An 18478-nucleotide genomic window follows, 5' to 3' on the forward strand; every position below is an offset into this window, starting at 1 on the left:
TCGTTGGGCCTCGTCGGCGGTCGGGGACCTCCCTCTCCTCCTTCAATTCTGGTGATCTGCTGTCCTCCCGTTCCTGCGCTGCGGTGTCCCGGGTCCCAGCACAGTCCTTAGGTATCCTCCGCGTAGCGGCCCCTACTCCTCCGGGGTCTGCCTCTCTCCCTGATCAGGCTCCTGTCCAAAATCCTTTGGGTACGGGGGGGGGGCAGGGGGGATTTCCTTGCTCGGGCTGCCTCCTCCGAGCCTGGCGCTGTGCGGGCACGTTCCCCTTCCTTCCTTTGAGCACAGTGGGCGTTTGTTCCCACCGGACTAGTCTAGTGCTGGTGGTCCCTTTCGATCTGTCGATCCCCTTGGCAGGCTTGCACTGTACCCAGTTGTCTGCCGATCCCTGGATGGCATTGCAGGGAGTCGGGTCCTCCTCGCCTTCGGCTCTGCTTTCTCTGTCCCTCTTTGCACTTCCCCCTCGGGCGAAGGCACTCCGAGCCCCTCGGTGGTGGGGTCGCTTCAATTTGTTCGCCTTCCTGGAGGGTGTCAATCCTCCCCGGGGGGTATGCCACTTCCCAATCCAATCACTGGATTGCTTCCTCTGGGGGTGGTGTAATGCCGGTGTCTGCTCGGCGGGATCAGGAGCAGTCGGTGGCCATTTTGGTATAAGTTGTTTACTTTTAACCACTACCTTGCCATAGTGAACCTTTTTGCGGAGTGCCACAGAAAACAAGGCCATACACTAAAAGCAAAACAAGCCCACTAAATGACGACTTACAAATACACCTAAATGGCAGCCATGGGGGTTACAGTCATTGGATATTTTAATAAGCAGATCACTCGCATGCAAGTACCCAATAACATGTGTTTAATAACTGAATTATAAAGCAGTATTACTATGCAGGAGTACTGGTGTAAGCAGAAGACATATCAATATGATATATTATACATACTCTGCACATACCAACACTGTGTCACAGACAATACAAAAGTTGATATAAGAACAATATGCACTTTCAGATTTTATTGTTTTTTCCCCAAGTTATTGTCCAATTAAAATGTTGAGATTACATTACAATAATCACAATGGTGCAACTGAATGGGTAATATCAAAAGAGCAGTGAGATAGCTAGGGGTTTTAATTCTCTCAGATGGATAGGTTTTTGGTATCTTGGTGACCGGGAGCACAATTAAACCAGCCATACATATAAAATAATTAAAAGCAGAAATCTATGTGTTGTCATAAAGTGAGAAAGAATAAATGTAAATTATGCAAAATAACTTTTGAAGCACAAATCTGCAATTGAGATTGTTTTCAATAGAGAGCATAGCACACAATTTTATACTGTGAGCTATGGCATTAATGCAATGATTACTATATGCATACCCTGCAAAATTATGTTAATCCTGTAGGCTTACCTTTCTGTCGGTCTAGTTTGCTGCTGTTTGCAATAAACGACATCTCCTCTGGCCAACTCATGTCTTTGTTACGAACTGGGAAAAACAAATTAAAATCATATTCTTCTATATGTCAAATGTACATACCTATAAACAAATTTATTTACATTTATATAGCGCGCAAGCAGCCCAGGGGCATTGAGGTGCTGTTACTTGCAATAACTTAGTTACATGGTACAGGCATGATAGCGATTGTTGACACATTGTGAATGTTACAGGAAAACATACTGTTATTACAGATATTGCTTTTGGTCATATAACACAGTATACATGAAAAGTATTCGTGCTGGTGTGCCTGGCCTTATGGGAAGAGGGTAGTCTTCAGCGTTTTGCGGAAGGTGGTGAGGGAGGCCTCACAACAGATAGTGGGTGGTAGGGCATTCCAGTGAGAGGGCGCGAGATAAAGGAAGCTGGATCCACCCGCTTTTACTCTTTTTACTAGTGGCACCGAGAGCATGTTGATGTACAGTGATCTGGTTGACCTGGTAGTGGAGACGGGGTGTATCCTTTGAGAGAGGTATGCAGGAGCAGTGAGGTGAATGCACTTGTGGGTCAGTATCAGGGCTTTGAATAAGATCCTTTCTTTTATTGGGAGCCAGTGGGCTAGTTTTCTGGCCTCAGAGATGTGTTCTCTTTTAGCAATGCCTTGGGCTGCCCGGAGCGCATTGTTCTGTATTACTTGTGGGGCACTTGATGCGCTGGAACGTAATCATTTAATGGTACAGAAACAGGACTTCGACAAGATACAGCATTTGGTGACCTTACCTTTCACCATATGCAAAAGTGAGACAGGGTCGAATGTGGAGAAAAATGCACAATTTATCTAGCAAAACTATTCAGAGACGCCTAAGCCCTTCCATACACCTCTCAAAATGATAATGTAAAAGTAAAATAGACAACTCCTGACCCAGTGCAAGTACAACAAGTTGAGGTTCCAATCAATATTTTGTTCGCGTTCAGTGACTAGCCTGATTTTATCGATATGAAAGTTAAGGCTTTCGTCAAGATATAGATTCTTAAATCCCTTCACCTTATTTGGACTTTTTTTAATTACCGGACTCCTCCATCTTTCTCCTTTGAGTTATTAATGCCCTCTCCAACAGAAAACAAGCCTCTATATTTACTGCATCTTCCCCAAGCAAAGTAACATATTGAACAGACATTTTCCACATAAAATATATTTCCTGAGTACTGGATAATAGCACTTGAGAGGTCATTATCTATTATAATAAAAAGGACAAGATACTGACCCATAGTCCCTACTGTACTCTTAGTCCATGCCCCCATTTTCCTTGTGACGGAGTCAATGATATCAAAGACGAACTACACATGTACAAGCTATATTTGTAAGATTTCTCTGCATGTTAGTGCTGGCTCTCGTCTTTGGTTTAAGTCTTCTCTGGCGGCTGGCCCGACTTATAAATGTGCTCAGTTTTCGTCTGGAGTTTCAAGCCCAGTACTCCAGCATAAAAGGTTTCAAACAATGAACAGTTTCTTCATTAATTCTAGACTTTACGGCTTTGGCTCCTGCATGTAGTGTTTCGAGCAGCAAAATGTTTTTCAGGGTACTTTGGGCTTTTATACTCAAGTGTCCCAGCATACCGTTTTGAATGCAATTAATAGTTTTCTCAGTTCATTCTTGGCTCTAAAGACTGTTTCCCACTATGCAGTATTTAAAGTTGTGAATAATTGGTCCGTTCATCTGGTTTTCCAGCATGCACAGTAGTTATTCTCATTCTGGGCTTATAAACTCTGGGTTTCTTTTTTTAACAACTTTATTTTGGTTCGGTTGCACATAAAAGAAAACATAGTAGCAGCACATAAACATTAAGAACACGGAGAACGCCAAACAATGTTTCATAGGAACTTACTCCTCCCCCTTCACCCCCCCGCAACTTAAGTCAGCCCCAAGTCAGCCCCAAATCACTCCGTCTCTTGTAAATAAGTGTGCCACTTACCGAGGTGTGTGCGCTTGTGTGGGGAAATCAAGGCCATATTCTAAAATCAGAGTCCAAATCTCATTGAATCGGTGTAGAACCCATTCCTTTGCTGCTGTAAACTTTTCCACTACTAAGATGTCTCCGGTTTTCAGCCCACCACTCGGAAGGAAATGAGCGGGCCATCTAGGGTCTTGCAGGTTCGGGCAAAGTAATTTTTGCTGCCAACGGCTTGGCCCTCACCCCCGACCGTGGGTACATATCCGGAACAAGGACGCCCAGCAGAATTACATCGGGAAGTTGGACCCGAGTTATGGACTCTATTGTAGATGTCACCTGTCGCTAAAAGGCCTGCACCCATGGGCACCCCCACCACATATGCAAGAAAGTCCTGGCTTGCTCCGCATTTTCTCCAGCAGGATGGGTCTAGTGAACATTTGATCTTGTGCAACCTGGTTGGCGGGTAATCCCATCTCTATATCAGCTTAAAAGGTGCATTCCTTGTTGGTCACGCATTGTGAGGAAGGGTAGTTACGTGACCATATGTCCACCCACATCCCTTCTTCTTTGGGGTGGTCGAGATCCGCCCACATAGCTGTCTGTAATAGCTTATAGATTTTAGACGTGGAGCCTCCCTGTGAGCCCTCTAATACCGCGTGTTCAATGGTCCATAGTTCCCAAGTTGCCCCTGCAAGAATGGACTATCCAATCTGTGATCTGGCAATACCTATAACGATTGCCCTCCGTTAAGGCAAACTTGTTTTGGCATTCTACAAAGGTTAGGGGAGACCGGTTCTCAAAGAGTTCTGAAATGTGATGTAGGCCACCTGCAACCACCAGCGGGGGCTGGAAGCCTGGGGTGAAGTCCGGGATTTGAAAGATGGGGATGTGTGCGCCCAACTCCAATGGGATACCTGCCCGCCTCCTCGCCCAGTCCCAATCCCTTAATGTAGTTTTCTTGGAGGAGAAAAGTTGGGATCAGTGTTTCTGTGCCTGTTGGGAGGTGTATGGCAGGGAGCGGAGGTGCAGCAGGAGTTTGGCTTGCTCTGGCTCCACCCACTTGGCAACAGGTTCAATTTGATGGCCGGTCAACGGCCCATTAGTGAGATTTCCTGTGTTTTCTACCTTTCTAGATCTGCCTCTAGGTCCCTAAATTGCTCTGGGAAATTGCACTTATACAGCTCCTTCGGATATGCCGCATCCAAACACCAAGATAGCCCAACGCATCATTTACCCACTCAATCGAGCAACCAGGGTGGAGCGCTTTTACATCCTCTTCCTTTAAACCCACCCCCATAGCGCTAGACTTGTGACAGTTAATCGCAAAGCCGGCAGCGCTTCTGAAGGAATCCAGTTCAATCAAGGCCTGGCGCTGGGAGGTTTGGACATTGGTGAGGGACAACATCACGCCGTCCGCATACAAAGATAGCTTGTACGTTTTTTGGTCCACCATTACCCTTTCAATAGCTGGGTTATCCCTGACCCGCTTAGAAAATGGTTTCATTACAAGGGCAAAAATTAGCAGGGAAAGGGCGGGTAACCCTGCCTCTTGCACACGTAAGCTGTATAGCACCTGATTGTCTTTGGTTTACCCATAGGGATGTTTTGGGGGAGTGATAGTTGGCCAAAGCGATATTCTGGAAAACTGTCCCAAAATGGAACGCCTCAAGGGTTAGATTAAAGGCCCAGTCCACCTTATCGAATGCTTTAGTGGCGTCTAATGCCAGGAGCATCATCTTACAGCGGCCCATTGTTGTGATTTCCACTAGGTTCACGGCTCGGATGATATTATCCCTTGTGGTTCTACCCCCGATAAAGCTGTTCTGATCTGCTTCGATCACATTAACCAGAATCGCTGCCAGCCTATTGGCCAGGACTTTCAAGTAACATTTGCATCAATGTTTAATAGCGTGATTGGCCTGTAGGAGGCACAGTCTCAAAGGTCTTTACCAGGCTTTAGTAGGAGGATAGTTGAGGAGTTCTGCATGGTTTCCATCACCTGTCCCGTCCGAACAGTTCTGTTAAGGGCTTCAGCAGCTGTGCCGTAAAGGTTTTGTAAAAGTAAGCCATAAAGTCATCTGGGCCAGGGGCCCTTGTTTTCAGGGATCTAATCACTGCATCTACCTCCTCTAATGTAATGGGCAGATCCAAGTCCTCTCTGTCAGTATCTGTAAGGTGAAGGAGGGCCGCTTCTGCGATCCAACGCCTTTGTTCTGCTATGGAGCGGGGCACGGCTGAGATAGTTCCGCAGGTGAGAGTCCGCCAACTTCAGCTTGGTGTCCTCCGCATATTGTACTACCCCCTGAGCATCCCCGAGACCTAGTATTATATTTCTTTACTTTGTTTTTGCAAACTTTCTAACTAGGAACTTATTTGCTTTATTCCGCTTTGGCATTATACCCCTGTTTTGTTGCAATGAGGGTCGGGGCTGTTTCGATCACGCAACGTGCTTCCAGCTTGTTATGGGCGATCTGGAGTGTTCTCTGTGCTTTCGATAATCATCCCCGTTCATGTTTGCTTTCTGCCTTTGCAACCTCCCTTTCTAATTGGGTCTTGATCGTTATGCGCCGCCTATGGTAGGCCGCCCCGTGGGCAATCAGTTCCCCCCTAATGACCACCTTCATTGCCTCGCACACTGTGGCTACCCTCTCATTCTCCTAGAAGTAGTTCCTGATGGTCTATGCAATGTCATCCCGGAGGGCCATATCGTTAAGGATTGGGTCATATAATCGCCATAATGGTCGTGGTGGGAGGGGTTGTGGATTCGGATTGCGAGCAGGTCTGGCATGTGATCTGATAGGACTCTTGATGCTATAGCTTTGTTGTCCAGATAGAGAACCAACTGGGGGGAAGCAAGCATACAGTTAATACGGGATGAGGTTTAGTGCACATGCGAAAAATGTGTAGTCCCATTCCCCTGTATGCAACAACCTGCACATGTCAACAACCACTAACTCTTTAAACAGGTGCAGTATCCCCACCACGATCTTGATGTCCCTCAGCATTTCTGGAGGCGATTTATCCACATTCGAGTCCAGTACCCCATTGAAGTCTCCTCGTATGGCTATCTGCCCCTTTACAAAGGAAGCCAGCTCGGTCACCAGCTTCAGCAAGAAGGTCTCCTGTTTCTCATTCAGGGCGTATATCGATATGAGGGTGTACAGTTGACCACATAACATACCTTTTATGGACACATATCTGCCTCCCAGGCCTTGTCGGGCTTCTAGTTCAGTGAATGGGACGCCTCTCGCCAGGAGGATGGCAGCTCTTCACTTCTTCGTGCTGCTGGATGCCATGAATTGCTTTGGGAAATGCTTGCTCCGCATTCTGATAGAGTCTTGTGGGGCCAAGTGACTCTCCTGCAGAAATGCCACTGAGCAGTTCAGGTCTCTTAGTCTCTGCAGGATCGATTTCTGCTTGGCTGGCACATTCAAGCCTTTTATGTTCGGCGTCACAAAGCCCAACTTTTGGTGAAGGAGGGTCGTTGAGTGGCTCCAAGTCATCCTCTGAAGTGGGGTTTGGGGGGTCAGCCCCCATCAGGCTTAAAGTGTTTTGTGTGCCACTGGCGCAACCTGTATTTGCAAACAAGAAACCAAAATTGAACCAAAACAAACAGTGTAGCAAGTAAAGTGAGGCATTCGCCCATGTGACCAATTAGCAGTGTCGCTTTCATGGTCCAGGTAAGGCCAATGCGGGGCCTGGGTCGCTCATCAGCTACCTCTGTCTAAGGTCAGTCAGATTATGGATGCTTTTCCAGGCTGCGTCCGCTCAGGGCCGAGTCGGGTCGGAAGCCATTTGCGCTTCGGAAGGGCTCCTGGTCTTCTCACCTTTCACATCGTTGACCACTGGGTACATCAAGGCTTAGGGTCTTCCCCCTGTGAGGGCAGGGAATGACAAGGGGATTCCTTGCTTGCATCAGGGCAAAATGCGTCCCATAAATCTTCTGTCTCTTCCAGCGAGCAAATTGCTCGCATAGTCCCCTCCATTGTAAATCGGAGCGTCGCTGGGAAGATAAATGTATAGCAAATGCTCTTATCTTGCAGGGTGGTGGTCAGCGGCCGGACGGCTCTCTGCTTCTGTATCATCGCAACTGCCAGGTCCAGGAAAAGTGGGGAGGACGGGCTCTTGGAACTGTATTTCAGGCTGTGCCCAAGCAGCCGCCATGATGTCCTGTTTGGTCGTGAAAAAATGTACTTGCGTGATCACCTCAGGGGTTCTGGGGGGGGCTAGTGCTAATGGTTGGATGAGGACATTCTTCTCCCTTGCAGTCTATGGGTGCGGTCCAACAGCAGAGTGGCTTTATCATGGTGCGACAGGAGTATCTGGAAGACCTTACCAATGTATTCTCGCATGGCCTGGTCTGGGATTGAAGCTGGCAACCCTTTGTTTCAAAGATTATTTCTCTTCGGCCTGTTTTCCAGGCAGTTCCTGTTTAACTGCCATGGCCTCACTCTCTCCTAGTCACAGGATTCGGTGCTGCAGGTCCACGATTGTCTTTGCCTGCTCCTAGGTTTGATCCTCAATCTCCCCCAGCTTCTGCTCCACTTCTGTGTTCCGGCACTTTAAGCGTTCCACCTTCCCCCGAGAACTCCACCATACAGTTCCTAAATTCTGCTTTGATTTTCAACATACATGATTGTATGTCCTCTTTTGCTCTGGTGTTAAAGACTGCGTATCCGCTACTCCAGGACCTCCAGCGGTGCTTTGGATTACTCCAACCCAGGGTCCCAGCTTCCCTGCGTGCACTGTACTGCTGGGGTGGCGCGCATCCCTGTGGGCTCCCCTGCTGTATCAGACCAACCTCCTTCACCCCTTAGGCCCCCCCCGGGTCGCAAGGCAGTTCAAAAGGCTAATGAGCTTGCATCTGGGAGTGGGGAGGAGATGGCAGATAGGGGGAGCTCCCAACGTGCTGTGCCTCTGGCTGCTTGCAAAGTTCCAGCACCAGAGCCTCCACCATTCCAGCGCGTTCCAGGCCACCCCTGCTCACCTGGACACGATGTCTCAGTAATAAGGATGCTCTGGGGGGGTCATGCTCTCCTTTCGTCACCTCGACGGCCGCACAGCTTCACTTCAGGCCACCCACTGGAGTCCAGGGGCGCACTCAGGCGGTGTCTCGCCTGGGGCAGCTCCCAGACCCTCTGGGGAGTCTCTTGCCTTGGACACCCCTTGTGCCCATCCAGGCCACCCATCGCCAGGGCAGCGGGCCATGCTGCAGATGGAAATGGGGAGCGCCTGACGGGTTCCCGGGTCTTACAGGCCACCACCAGCTGAGTGCCACCTCAGGCCCAGACAGCTTTGCTGTATCCGATGGTGGCCACTATCTTAGCTGTCACTTCCGGAGGCTCCAGCCGGAGCTTCCAATGGCTGTAATTCAACGGGACGCTGGATTTCTGTGTCGGTCCGCTACTCCGCTCCTTCCCAGGACCTTCCCCTCACATAGGATCTGCTTCTCGCGTTTGATCCTCGCTTGTACCCAGGGTTATTGCTTCTTTCCCCGGGACTCCGCATGGAGGCTTTTAGAGGAGTTTCTGCATCGCTGGCACTCCTAACCACGCCCACATCACTCTGGGTTTTAAAAATCTCTCTCCCAACACAGAGTCAACATTGATTTGCTCTATGTGAGGAATTGAGGGTTTTCATCCCTTCTCCCCAAGCGAGGGACACTTCTATTGGGACTAGAAATGTGAGCCCGCCAAGCAAGAGCCTCCCTAGGAGTTTGGGCAAGAGGGATCTCAGTGGGAGTGACTACCCCTTAGGGGACTTCCATTATTTCTCAAGATCTCATCCAAATCCTGTGTTCACTGCGTATATGGGAGCTGAAGAGGTTGTCAAAGTGAAAAAGCCTGTTTTTTGTCTAACATTAATGCTGACCCCCAACTCAACTTAGCAGTCCTATAAGCAACAGACCTTTGGCTGTCATTTCAGAAACCCACATAAAGACCCTTTGGATTCTCACCTGGAGGAAAATAAGACCAGATGACAGAGTCCTCAGATGGGGTTGTGGCATGCAGAGTGGACATCCCCGTTATCGTGCGGGACCAGGACTGCCTGGAGGTGGGACCACAGAGTGTACATAGTGGGGGCAAGCAGCCTGTTGAACGCCATTGTGCCCAGGAGCGCCAACCAAACAAGGTTCTCCACTTTCGTCCAGAGAGTTGCCGACAGAGGAAGTAGAGACACAGTAAGCCCACAAGAAGGTTGCTACCAGAGAAAAAAATGAGAAAGACTGGCGAGCCCACTAGAAGGCCGATGCCGGATAAGGCTAACGGAAGCACCAACGAATCCATGAGAAGGCTGGTCCTGGAGGAAATCAAAGATTGAGGTAACGGTGAGCCACAGAGAAGGCTGCCACAGGAGAACGACAGAAAGCAAGCAGCTTGACGCAAGAGAGTCAACCGCCACCAGAGCCACCAACTCTCCCTGGAGAGAACACTGCATAGTATCAGGTACACAGTTGGGCATTAGAAAGGGAGATGGATGGTCGAGCTCCGCAATGAACACTGGGAAACACAAGAACCAGGGATATGCAAACGTGGCAAAGTTTAGGAGAATGCTAGTTGCCAAACCCACAGAAACTAAGGCGAACATATAGAGGGGACTGAGAATAAACCTGTCCTCACATATATATATGATATGATCTGGCATTTATAACGCACCTATACACATGAGTTTCAAGGCGCAACGAGGCAAGGGAGGGGGGGGAACAGATGGAAGACAGAGACAACGATCTTACTAGGCCAGGTGTCATTCAGATCGCGCAAGTGCATGGTCAGGGGGAATGAGAAAAGTGCGGGGGGCAGTGCAGGACATGGGATAAATAGAATAAATAAAAAAATAAGTAAAAAGTATGCCCAGCTGGTGGCAAGTGCAGGGGGTAGGCAAGGGAGGGGGAACAGGTATTTGAAAGGAAATGAGAAAATAATTATTTTAGGCTTCAGTAAAACTTCTAGGTTTATAAAGAACTGATAGGAAAACCAGCCCATGATAAAATACTTGATAAGTGAATCGTGCTTTCAAGAACTATCATAAAACTGAGTGACTTTACAAGAGACTGTTGACAGAGGCCAAACACAGAGAACACTGATCAAAATATCTTCTCAAGAACATTTCTTTTCGAGATCTTTTGAGCGTGAAGGGGGTCAGCTACAACATCCTAAGCCTAGCAGGCAGTTGCTTTAGTTTTTATAATTTGGGTTAGTGGTAAGGCCAGTTAGACTGGGTTTCGGACTGAGGACAGACCTTTTTATGTTGATGAGACATCCTGACGAGCACCTAAAATTTTCAGTTGTATAAAGGGGGCCACCTGATAGCAGTATGATCAGATGAGGCAGGTTCTCATTAAGGTAATACAAATCTTCGGTTTGAATCATGTCCAGTGGTCCAACTATTTCTGGCACACCATGTCTGGGCTTTACAATTTACAATCTATAGCGTTTCAAAAATTGGGTAATGCTTCAGTTCACTTGGGCATAAATGTTCACTTTCCACAGTAAGAATATCAAGCAGGAAATAATGGTTTAGTTTGCTGCAAAATTGTTACGGTCACCCCCAAGCTTTACAAAAGCATTTCCAACCAAGAACAATGAATGGTTCTTTTTGCTATGGGCTGTAGGAGTCACATTAGCTTGGAGGATTTCAAGAATGAATAATGGTTCAGTTCACTCTCTGTTTTACAAATTACTTTCCCAGCATACAGGGTTTTGCCACAGTTTCACAAAGCTTTAATGGCTCTGTTTCACCAATTTGCTTTGGGTATCTTATTCACATCCCTGTGTGCAATGGTACTCCTTTGCACTGCCAATCTTTGCTCAGTCTTTCTCCTAGACCTCACATGTTATCTGCCATCCCTCCCACTCATTACGCACAGGATAGTGGTCAGTGCGCACATCCACAACCTGCTCTTTTTTCACACTCTTTCCCGCAGGTGGGCGCAAACTTCTCAGCTCCAGTTCACATGACTTGCGCATTTTATGGCACACTTGCTTAGGTTCCACAGTCAACAATCTTCGGGGATGTTGGGGCTCTGTATTCGACATCAAGCTGCCTACTCATCTACAGACTTCGCTTATAGGATTCTGTCTGCTCCAATAGGTAATCCTATACTTGAGTTTTAAAAAAGCATTAACACTATGCCTCCACGGGCATGTCATGGAATAGTTCTGGACGCTATTTATTAAAAAAATCCTTGCTTTATTGTCTCAGATGAAAAAAGTCGTACCCAAAGTAGCTTGCATGCAGGACTCCAAGAGGCGAAAAACAGTGGGGTCTGAAGATACACCTCAACAACATTTCTGAATTAAGATACGCCCGCTGCGTGTGAAGGGCGTCTGCAGAACACTGTTTTTGCTGGATTTTTCCGCTACGAGCTACGAGCCGCATGTGAGTTGCACACTGCAAGGACTCTTCTGCTGGCTGACTCCTGCACCCTTAAGGATTGACTCTGCCCACTCCAGGAAGCGGCAGATAAAAACAAGGCAGTCGTACCCATGCAGCGTTATGCCCGCTGCGTGTGAAGGGCGTCTGCAGAACACAATTTTGGCTGTTTTGCTGGGTTTCCTGGTAATCCGGGCAATCACAGGATTTGATTGCCGTCTTCAGACCGACACCGGATATAATACTTAACATGGAGGGAGGTCGCCTCCTAAGAAGTTTGAGGCGGCGGCGTGATGAGCCGACTTCAGATTTGGACTCAGACCCTCCCAGCCTAATATCAACGCCTGAAGGTAAGCCTCTAACAGGGGGTCTTTTGAATCCAAAACCCCAAGTCGACCGCCCCGTGGACCCATACCTCAATCCTGTTAACCACACACAAAGGCTTGAGAATGTTGAAAACGATACACCTGATGCAAACGTTGAAAACGCCCTTCATGTGAGTGGCGATGCGGGGCTTCTCTGTCCGCTGACCACCGGTCAGAACTGCATGGTGAAGTGGAGACGAGGAGAGAGAGAGAGAGAGAGGGAGAGGGAGAGAGAGAGAGAGAGAGAGAGAGAGAGAGAGAGAGTTAACTAAGGAGGTGGGTGGGGGAGCGATGGAAAAAATATCAACCACATCTAACAAGCAGGGGAGGGCTGTGAAGCCTACAGCCATAGAATCCAGGGACTCAACCATACCTGACAGAGACTCAGAAGGACCTACCTGCAGGCAGCATACACAGGGAACCACTAACAACATACTTTGACTGTGAGACCACAGATTTTCAAGCTGTAAGGAGCGTCACAGCGGAAATACATCATGTACCATGCAGATTGGCTACGGCCACTCCTCTGGCTAGCACTCACCCGTGCCTAAGTGAGGATATTGATCATGACTGTAACCCTCCCTCGAGTGAATCTTTGCTCGAAATCGGCACTCAGTGCTCTGATTGCGAAGAACATCTACTGAACAAACCTTTTCACAAAGAAATCCCATGCATGGGAACAAGAGAACCAGAGAACAAGGATAAATTGACCAACATAACACTCTTCAAAGGAACGACAAAAACTAGTATGGGATGCAAATCTAAACCAAGGGGGAAAAACAATTAAAAAAGCTTTAAGCAGAAATCCCAGAAAACGATCAGATCAAAACCTAAGCCACTCACAACTAACAGAAACAAATCAAAAGAGGGGCCGGATGGAAAACGAGTTTTAATTACTCAGTCAAAGAAAGAAGAAAAGAAATGATGCAATTCAAAAGAGTTTCTCCTGTTACTTGCCCTGTGAAGGAGTCTACAACGCCCGACAACTCTCGAACATACAGGAAAATCGTTCCAAGAAAAACTTTGTCATCAGGTAACTTGGCAAACTTCTTCAAACAAAAGCTATCAATCCAAGAGCCGGCAGAAATCGAACCACTGGTGGCACATGAAGTCTCAGATGATGTGTTATTGGAAATGGCAACTGACGACGTGGCCCGAGAGAATATTCCTCAACTTCTCCCCACTGGGCGAAAAGAGAACCTGGAGACATTAAAAACAATCAATCAAGCCATCAGACCTGTCGATCAGCAACCACCGGTTAAAACCAAAGACCAACCATCTTTGGTCTGGGGCTCGCAGACGACGGAGGAAGAGGTGTCTATACCAAGTCCAAATGCAGCCTTACTTACAACCTCGCCAGACCGCAACAAAACCAGAAAAAAGACACATGAGGTGTTAGAAGGTGACATTATTCATCCTCATGTTGTGAGTGTAGACAATCTTAGAAGGAACCCATGCACTAGAAACACCCCTCCAGATAAACCAGCGGCTGTGATTGGGAGACTGGGTTCTGGCGACTCCAACACAGGAGAGGACTACGCAAAGTCACACGTAACAACTCCTGCGGTCATAATCAATCAATCAAACAAGTTTATTCGGAACTGTAAAAAGTTCCATTAAATGACAAAAGTACAGTTGTATAATCAACAGAATTTACTCTGGAACACCACTACACAACAAAGGTAGAACCACCTCCTTCGAATTACATGAAAGTTATAACTCCCAAATATCACATATAAGAGAAACTTCTACGAGAAACCGAACTAACGGTGTAATGGACGTGAGGACCCAATCTAACCACGACCCTCCAAACAAAACAACTATTCCACTCACTAATTTACCCTCCACTGGAATCATGGGAGACTCAACTCCATCGAAAAAAACCGTACCTCTAGGAGGCTAAGTGACCAGGTTCGGGTGAAAATACAAGAAAGTCCGACCTGTTTTCAGTCATGTCAACAGTGACCATAGCTTTAGCACCATTCTCTAAGCTGTATGAGTCAATCCACGAGACTCTAAAAGACCAAACCTCAACCATCACAATAATGAACAGTAAACTCCAATTTTTGGAAGGATTCGGGACATCTATGGAAACTAATAGAAATGTCACAACCACCTAAAAAAAGAGGCAAACCATCCCAGAGGAAGGGAAATGTAAAGCCAACGCAGACGCTGTACACCACTCCAAGGGTCTCAAAGAAAAAAACCAAGCACCAGATAGACTGTCAGATAGACCTAACAATTGCAAATGACCAACGACCTAACCCCTTAACAGAGACAAGTAAAGGGAATTCTAAAAAAAAAAAAAAGATTCCCAAACTTCACAAACAGGAGTTCCACAGAAAACCCTGGTACTGAATCAAGATAAAAACATAAAGGAATACTTTATACCTGAAAATGTGAAAAGTATTAGGGGGGACCAAACCATGGACCTAAAAAGCGGTGAACAGTAACAGTAACTCTGCTAACGTTAGATGACAGAGTCATCAGGAAGAGAAGAAACCAGTCCTTTTCCAGCCAAGGTGTACCTGAATACACAAAGACATTGAAGTCGGAACAGAGGTGTTGAAGTCAACAGACCAGAGAAGGATGGCAGCAGCAGCAAGCTCCAATGTGGAGGGCAGGGGAGTTGCTAGGTCTGGAAAAGACCCGGGGCTACGCTGATGTCGGAACTGTTGGGACTGGGGGCTAGCTAGTCTTTTGGCTGTAGCTCCTGAGACTCTAGCCGGGGCTACAACCAAAAGATCAGGGGCTATAGCCCCCTTAGCCCCCCCCTAGCAACGTCCCTGGTGGAGGGCTCAATTAACCTGATGGACATCTCAGAATACTCATTTGAAAACTCAGAGTCTGAAATCCCAGAACCTGGAACACCACTGAAACTGATCCTGAGGGCAGACACAACCGGTAACCCCGTCGATCGAGATTCAGTTGAGAGTTGTGTCACTCCTACTCCAAGCTCTAAAGGAACCTCCATGAACGAGACATCTACTTCACCTTCTCCTTTATTTATGACTATGTCTGAAAAACGAAAAAGACTATACCAGAAGAAGTTCTTAAAAGAGAAGAGTGGACAAGACATAGAAGTACTCTGGGTCAAAACTGTGGTAAACAGTACAGAGATGCCTCCCACCCGTGCTGAGGACCAGAGTTTAGACAGGCAAGACAAAGTGGGCCTCCCAACCAACAACCTGGTCCAAGCAAAAGGCTGGACAAGTCAAACACCAAAGGAGGAAGAAGTGAACGTCCACCAGAACTTAAGGAAAACACCTATAAAAAAAGAAAGACAGACTCCACAACCCTCTCGAAGAACGAGATCCGTCAAGTTGACGAGACTCTTGGGGAAGAAAAACAACCTAATCTTAAATCGCAAAGCCATTTTGCAGTTGTTCTACTGTGTAGCCAGTTTAAGGTTGATAACTACGAATGACATTCAAATTGTGGAGTTTGGAGAAAAACATGTTACAGGCTCAGTCTACCTTCACATCAAACTATCATCCGTGATAGATACACTTCTTGAAGCAACGGATCACCTTCGAAAGTTGGGTTTCGACTTGAAAGTATATCGACATCATGACAACCCAACAAAATCACCACGTAGAGGTGATCTGCATGCACCAACGAAAAAAGATAAAAACCATGCTGCCAACTCTAACCATGGCCTCCAATTAAACTCTAAAATAAGCTTGGCGAAACAATCAACCACTGTAAAAAAGGACTCAATTAAAGAAGTTTCATATAAACATAGTCTGAACTTGGCTAATCCCCAGACTGTGTCCGCAAATGAAGTTAGGGAAAATTTACAACTAGAGGTTGATTCTAACTCAAGTCAACAGAGTGAGACACACAGACGAACTCTAAAGATCACGTTCAACCCAGACAAACCGGGAGAATAAAAACTAGTCCTCATAGACGAGCAACAAACCAGAAATGAAAAATCATCCGTTAAGTCGTGGAGGTGGAAATCAAAAGTTCACTCAAGGACTCCGACCGAATAGCAACCCGAGAACGTTTGCCCCCAGGAAAACAAGCTCACAACTACAAATTACAAGAATAGCAAAGAGCTAAAATTAGGCTCTTGGAATACAAGGGTTTTAAACATCTGACACCACCTAGTGACCTAAATCTTGGAGCGTTCGACCTCCTTTGTTTCCAAGAAACATGGTTACTTATCCCCCCTCTAATGGACGGCTATGACACAAGACTGGTGCCAGCAAAGAAAGGGCCCATAGGTCGGCCTATTTCTGGGCTTCTTACAGCAATAAAGTCTGGGTCAGGCCTATCTTTACAGGAAGTGCTGATTTGTGACCTTCTGCTCCTGGCAATCAGAGTTTCCTGGACAACGGTTGAACCTCCAAAGAACGAGAAAACCACCCAGAACTTGATCGTTATCAATTGTTACTGGAATCCGGAGCTGATCTCAAATGGAGACTTTATGGAAATGATAACATCAACAATCGACATGGCTCTACTAAAATATGACATCCCATTATTCATAATATCTGGAGACTTAAATGCTGCTTGCGGTTCATTCAATCTTACTGCAACTACATAAAAATCAAACTCACTTCGAGAACAAAGATGGAAACTTTGGTCAGTAGCCATGAAACCAAGGGGCCTGGTCTCTACAGAGTCGGCTTGTCCAGTGACAAAAACCGCGATTCCAACTTGGAGGCAAGGAGATCAAGCAGCCGACATTGACCACGTGTTGGTCTCTAGTGAATTGGCATATTACATCACAAAGCATAAGATTATTCAAACCAAAAACAGCGACCATAACTGGAGACTCGTGACTTTCACAAGAGGATTAGAAACTCAGAGGCCAATGATGGGAGCAGACGTTGTGGTAAACAATGGCGGAAAACTACTTCGGATGAAACCAAACGACATAAAAGTAATAACTGGAAAATATGTCATTCAACCAAGCAGAGGGAATGTGACTAAAGGCACAAACTAGGTGGACTTTGTGGCCTTACTTGACCACTTCAAACTAAAAAAATCAAACGCGAAAACACAAGACCAAGTGATGCGCCACTGTTATGACGAGGTGTTAGTAGAAAAACATTAAATTGTAAAGCGTCTTTAAAAAAGCTGCAGCCAAGTCCAATTCAAGTAAATTAAAAATTGAAGCTAAGAACTCTAACCAAGAGTACAAAAACTGGGTAGCCGGATGTAAAAGAACTGTCCTGTAGAACAATGCAGCGAATATGCTCAAAGCTCTGACCAAGAAAAACTGAAAGATCAACCAACCACCCACAAAACTCAACAGAATTATGTTAGTGAATCACAATGGGAACAACACTTTCTAACTCTATTTAAAGATGGAGGAACACCCTTAACTCCAGTGCCAGCGTCCAGGCCTGAATATTGGGATTTGGGTATAAGTTTAGAAAAGATTCAGCTGAAAATCAAAAACTCACTACATCTAGCACACCCGGACCCGACGGCCTAAGTAACGCAATGTTAAAAGAAAATCTGGAGGAATGGGAGACTTTTATAAATGCCGTCTTTGATAAAATCTGCAGAACGCATCAAATCCCCAGTTCGTGGAAGACAGCCACGATCGTGCCCATCTTTAAAAAGGGGAAAAAAGACAAACCTCAAAATTACCGCCCAATCGCGTTACTGGACGTCATAGGCAAAAGTTATGGATCATTCGTACTCGCCAAACTAACCAGCTGGACTACCACCAACGGCTGGTTTGATCCCTTTCAAACGGGCTTCATACGAAACACTGGCACATCAGCAAACATTGTGCTATTAAACATCTTAAAAGCCCAGAGCCATCAGATGAATTCTAGAATATACATCATCTCTGTAGACTTAACCCAAGCCTTTGACAGGGCAAATAGGGGAAGACTTTGGCAAAAACTCCAGAACCGAAAGTGCCCGCAAGAAATCTTGGACCCACTAATGCAACTACATTCTGACACCTCGATCAGAGTTCGTCTAAACAGAGGAGATCTCCTAAGTATGCCAATCCCAACTTGGAGAGGGGTCAAGCAGGGCTGCCCCCTTGCCCCAGCTAGCTATAACTTCCACATCGCAGACCTTCCCGACTTTGAACCATCAATCCGGTCCTTTCCACCTAAATTGGGAAAAAACAAACTGACAACACTTCTTTACGCAGACGACCTGATCATGACCGATCAAACGGTAGTAGGCCAACAAAGACAACTAGACAGCCTCTGCCGTTTTTTGCTTGAAAATAACTTGGAGATAAACGAAAGCAAAACCAAAATCATTTGCCTTCAAAAGGCAAAACAGAGAAAGAGCAAACCAAGTTGGTTTATTGGGCAATAAAAAGATTGAGGAAGTGGATTCCATCTGATATCTGAGTCATTTTCAACAACAGTTCCACAGAGG

At 46.5% G+C, this 18478-nt stretch overlaps 1 protein-coding gene across 2 annotated transcripts in view; it reads right to left on the reverse strand.

Annotated features, from left to right (window-relative positions):
• Positions 1-18478, reverse strand: part of USP32 (ubiquitin specific peptidase 32) — a 3569419-nt gene that overhangs the window by 1629536 nt on the left and 1921405 nt on the right. For both annotated transcript variants that reach the window (XM_069615070.1, XM_069615069.1), the window contains exon 19: positions 1402-1476. In XM_069615070.1, the coding sequence (XP_069471171.1) occupies positions 1402-1476 (75 nt within the window). The remainder of the gene's footprint in view (positions 1-1401; positions 1477-18478) is intronic.

Source organism: Ambystoma mexicanum, chromosome 9 (assembly GCF_040938575.1).
Source record: "Ambystoma mexicanum isolate Mex_15411 chromosome 9, UKY_AmexF1_1, whole genome shotgun sequence".
NCBI classification, from domain to species: domain Eukaryota; kingdom Metazoa; phylum Chordata; class Amphibia; order Caudata; family Ambystomatidae; genus Ambystoma; species Ambystoma mexicanum.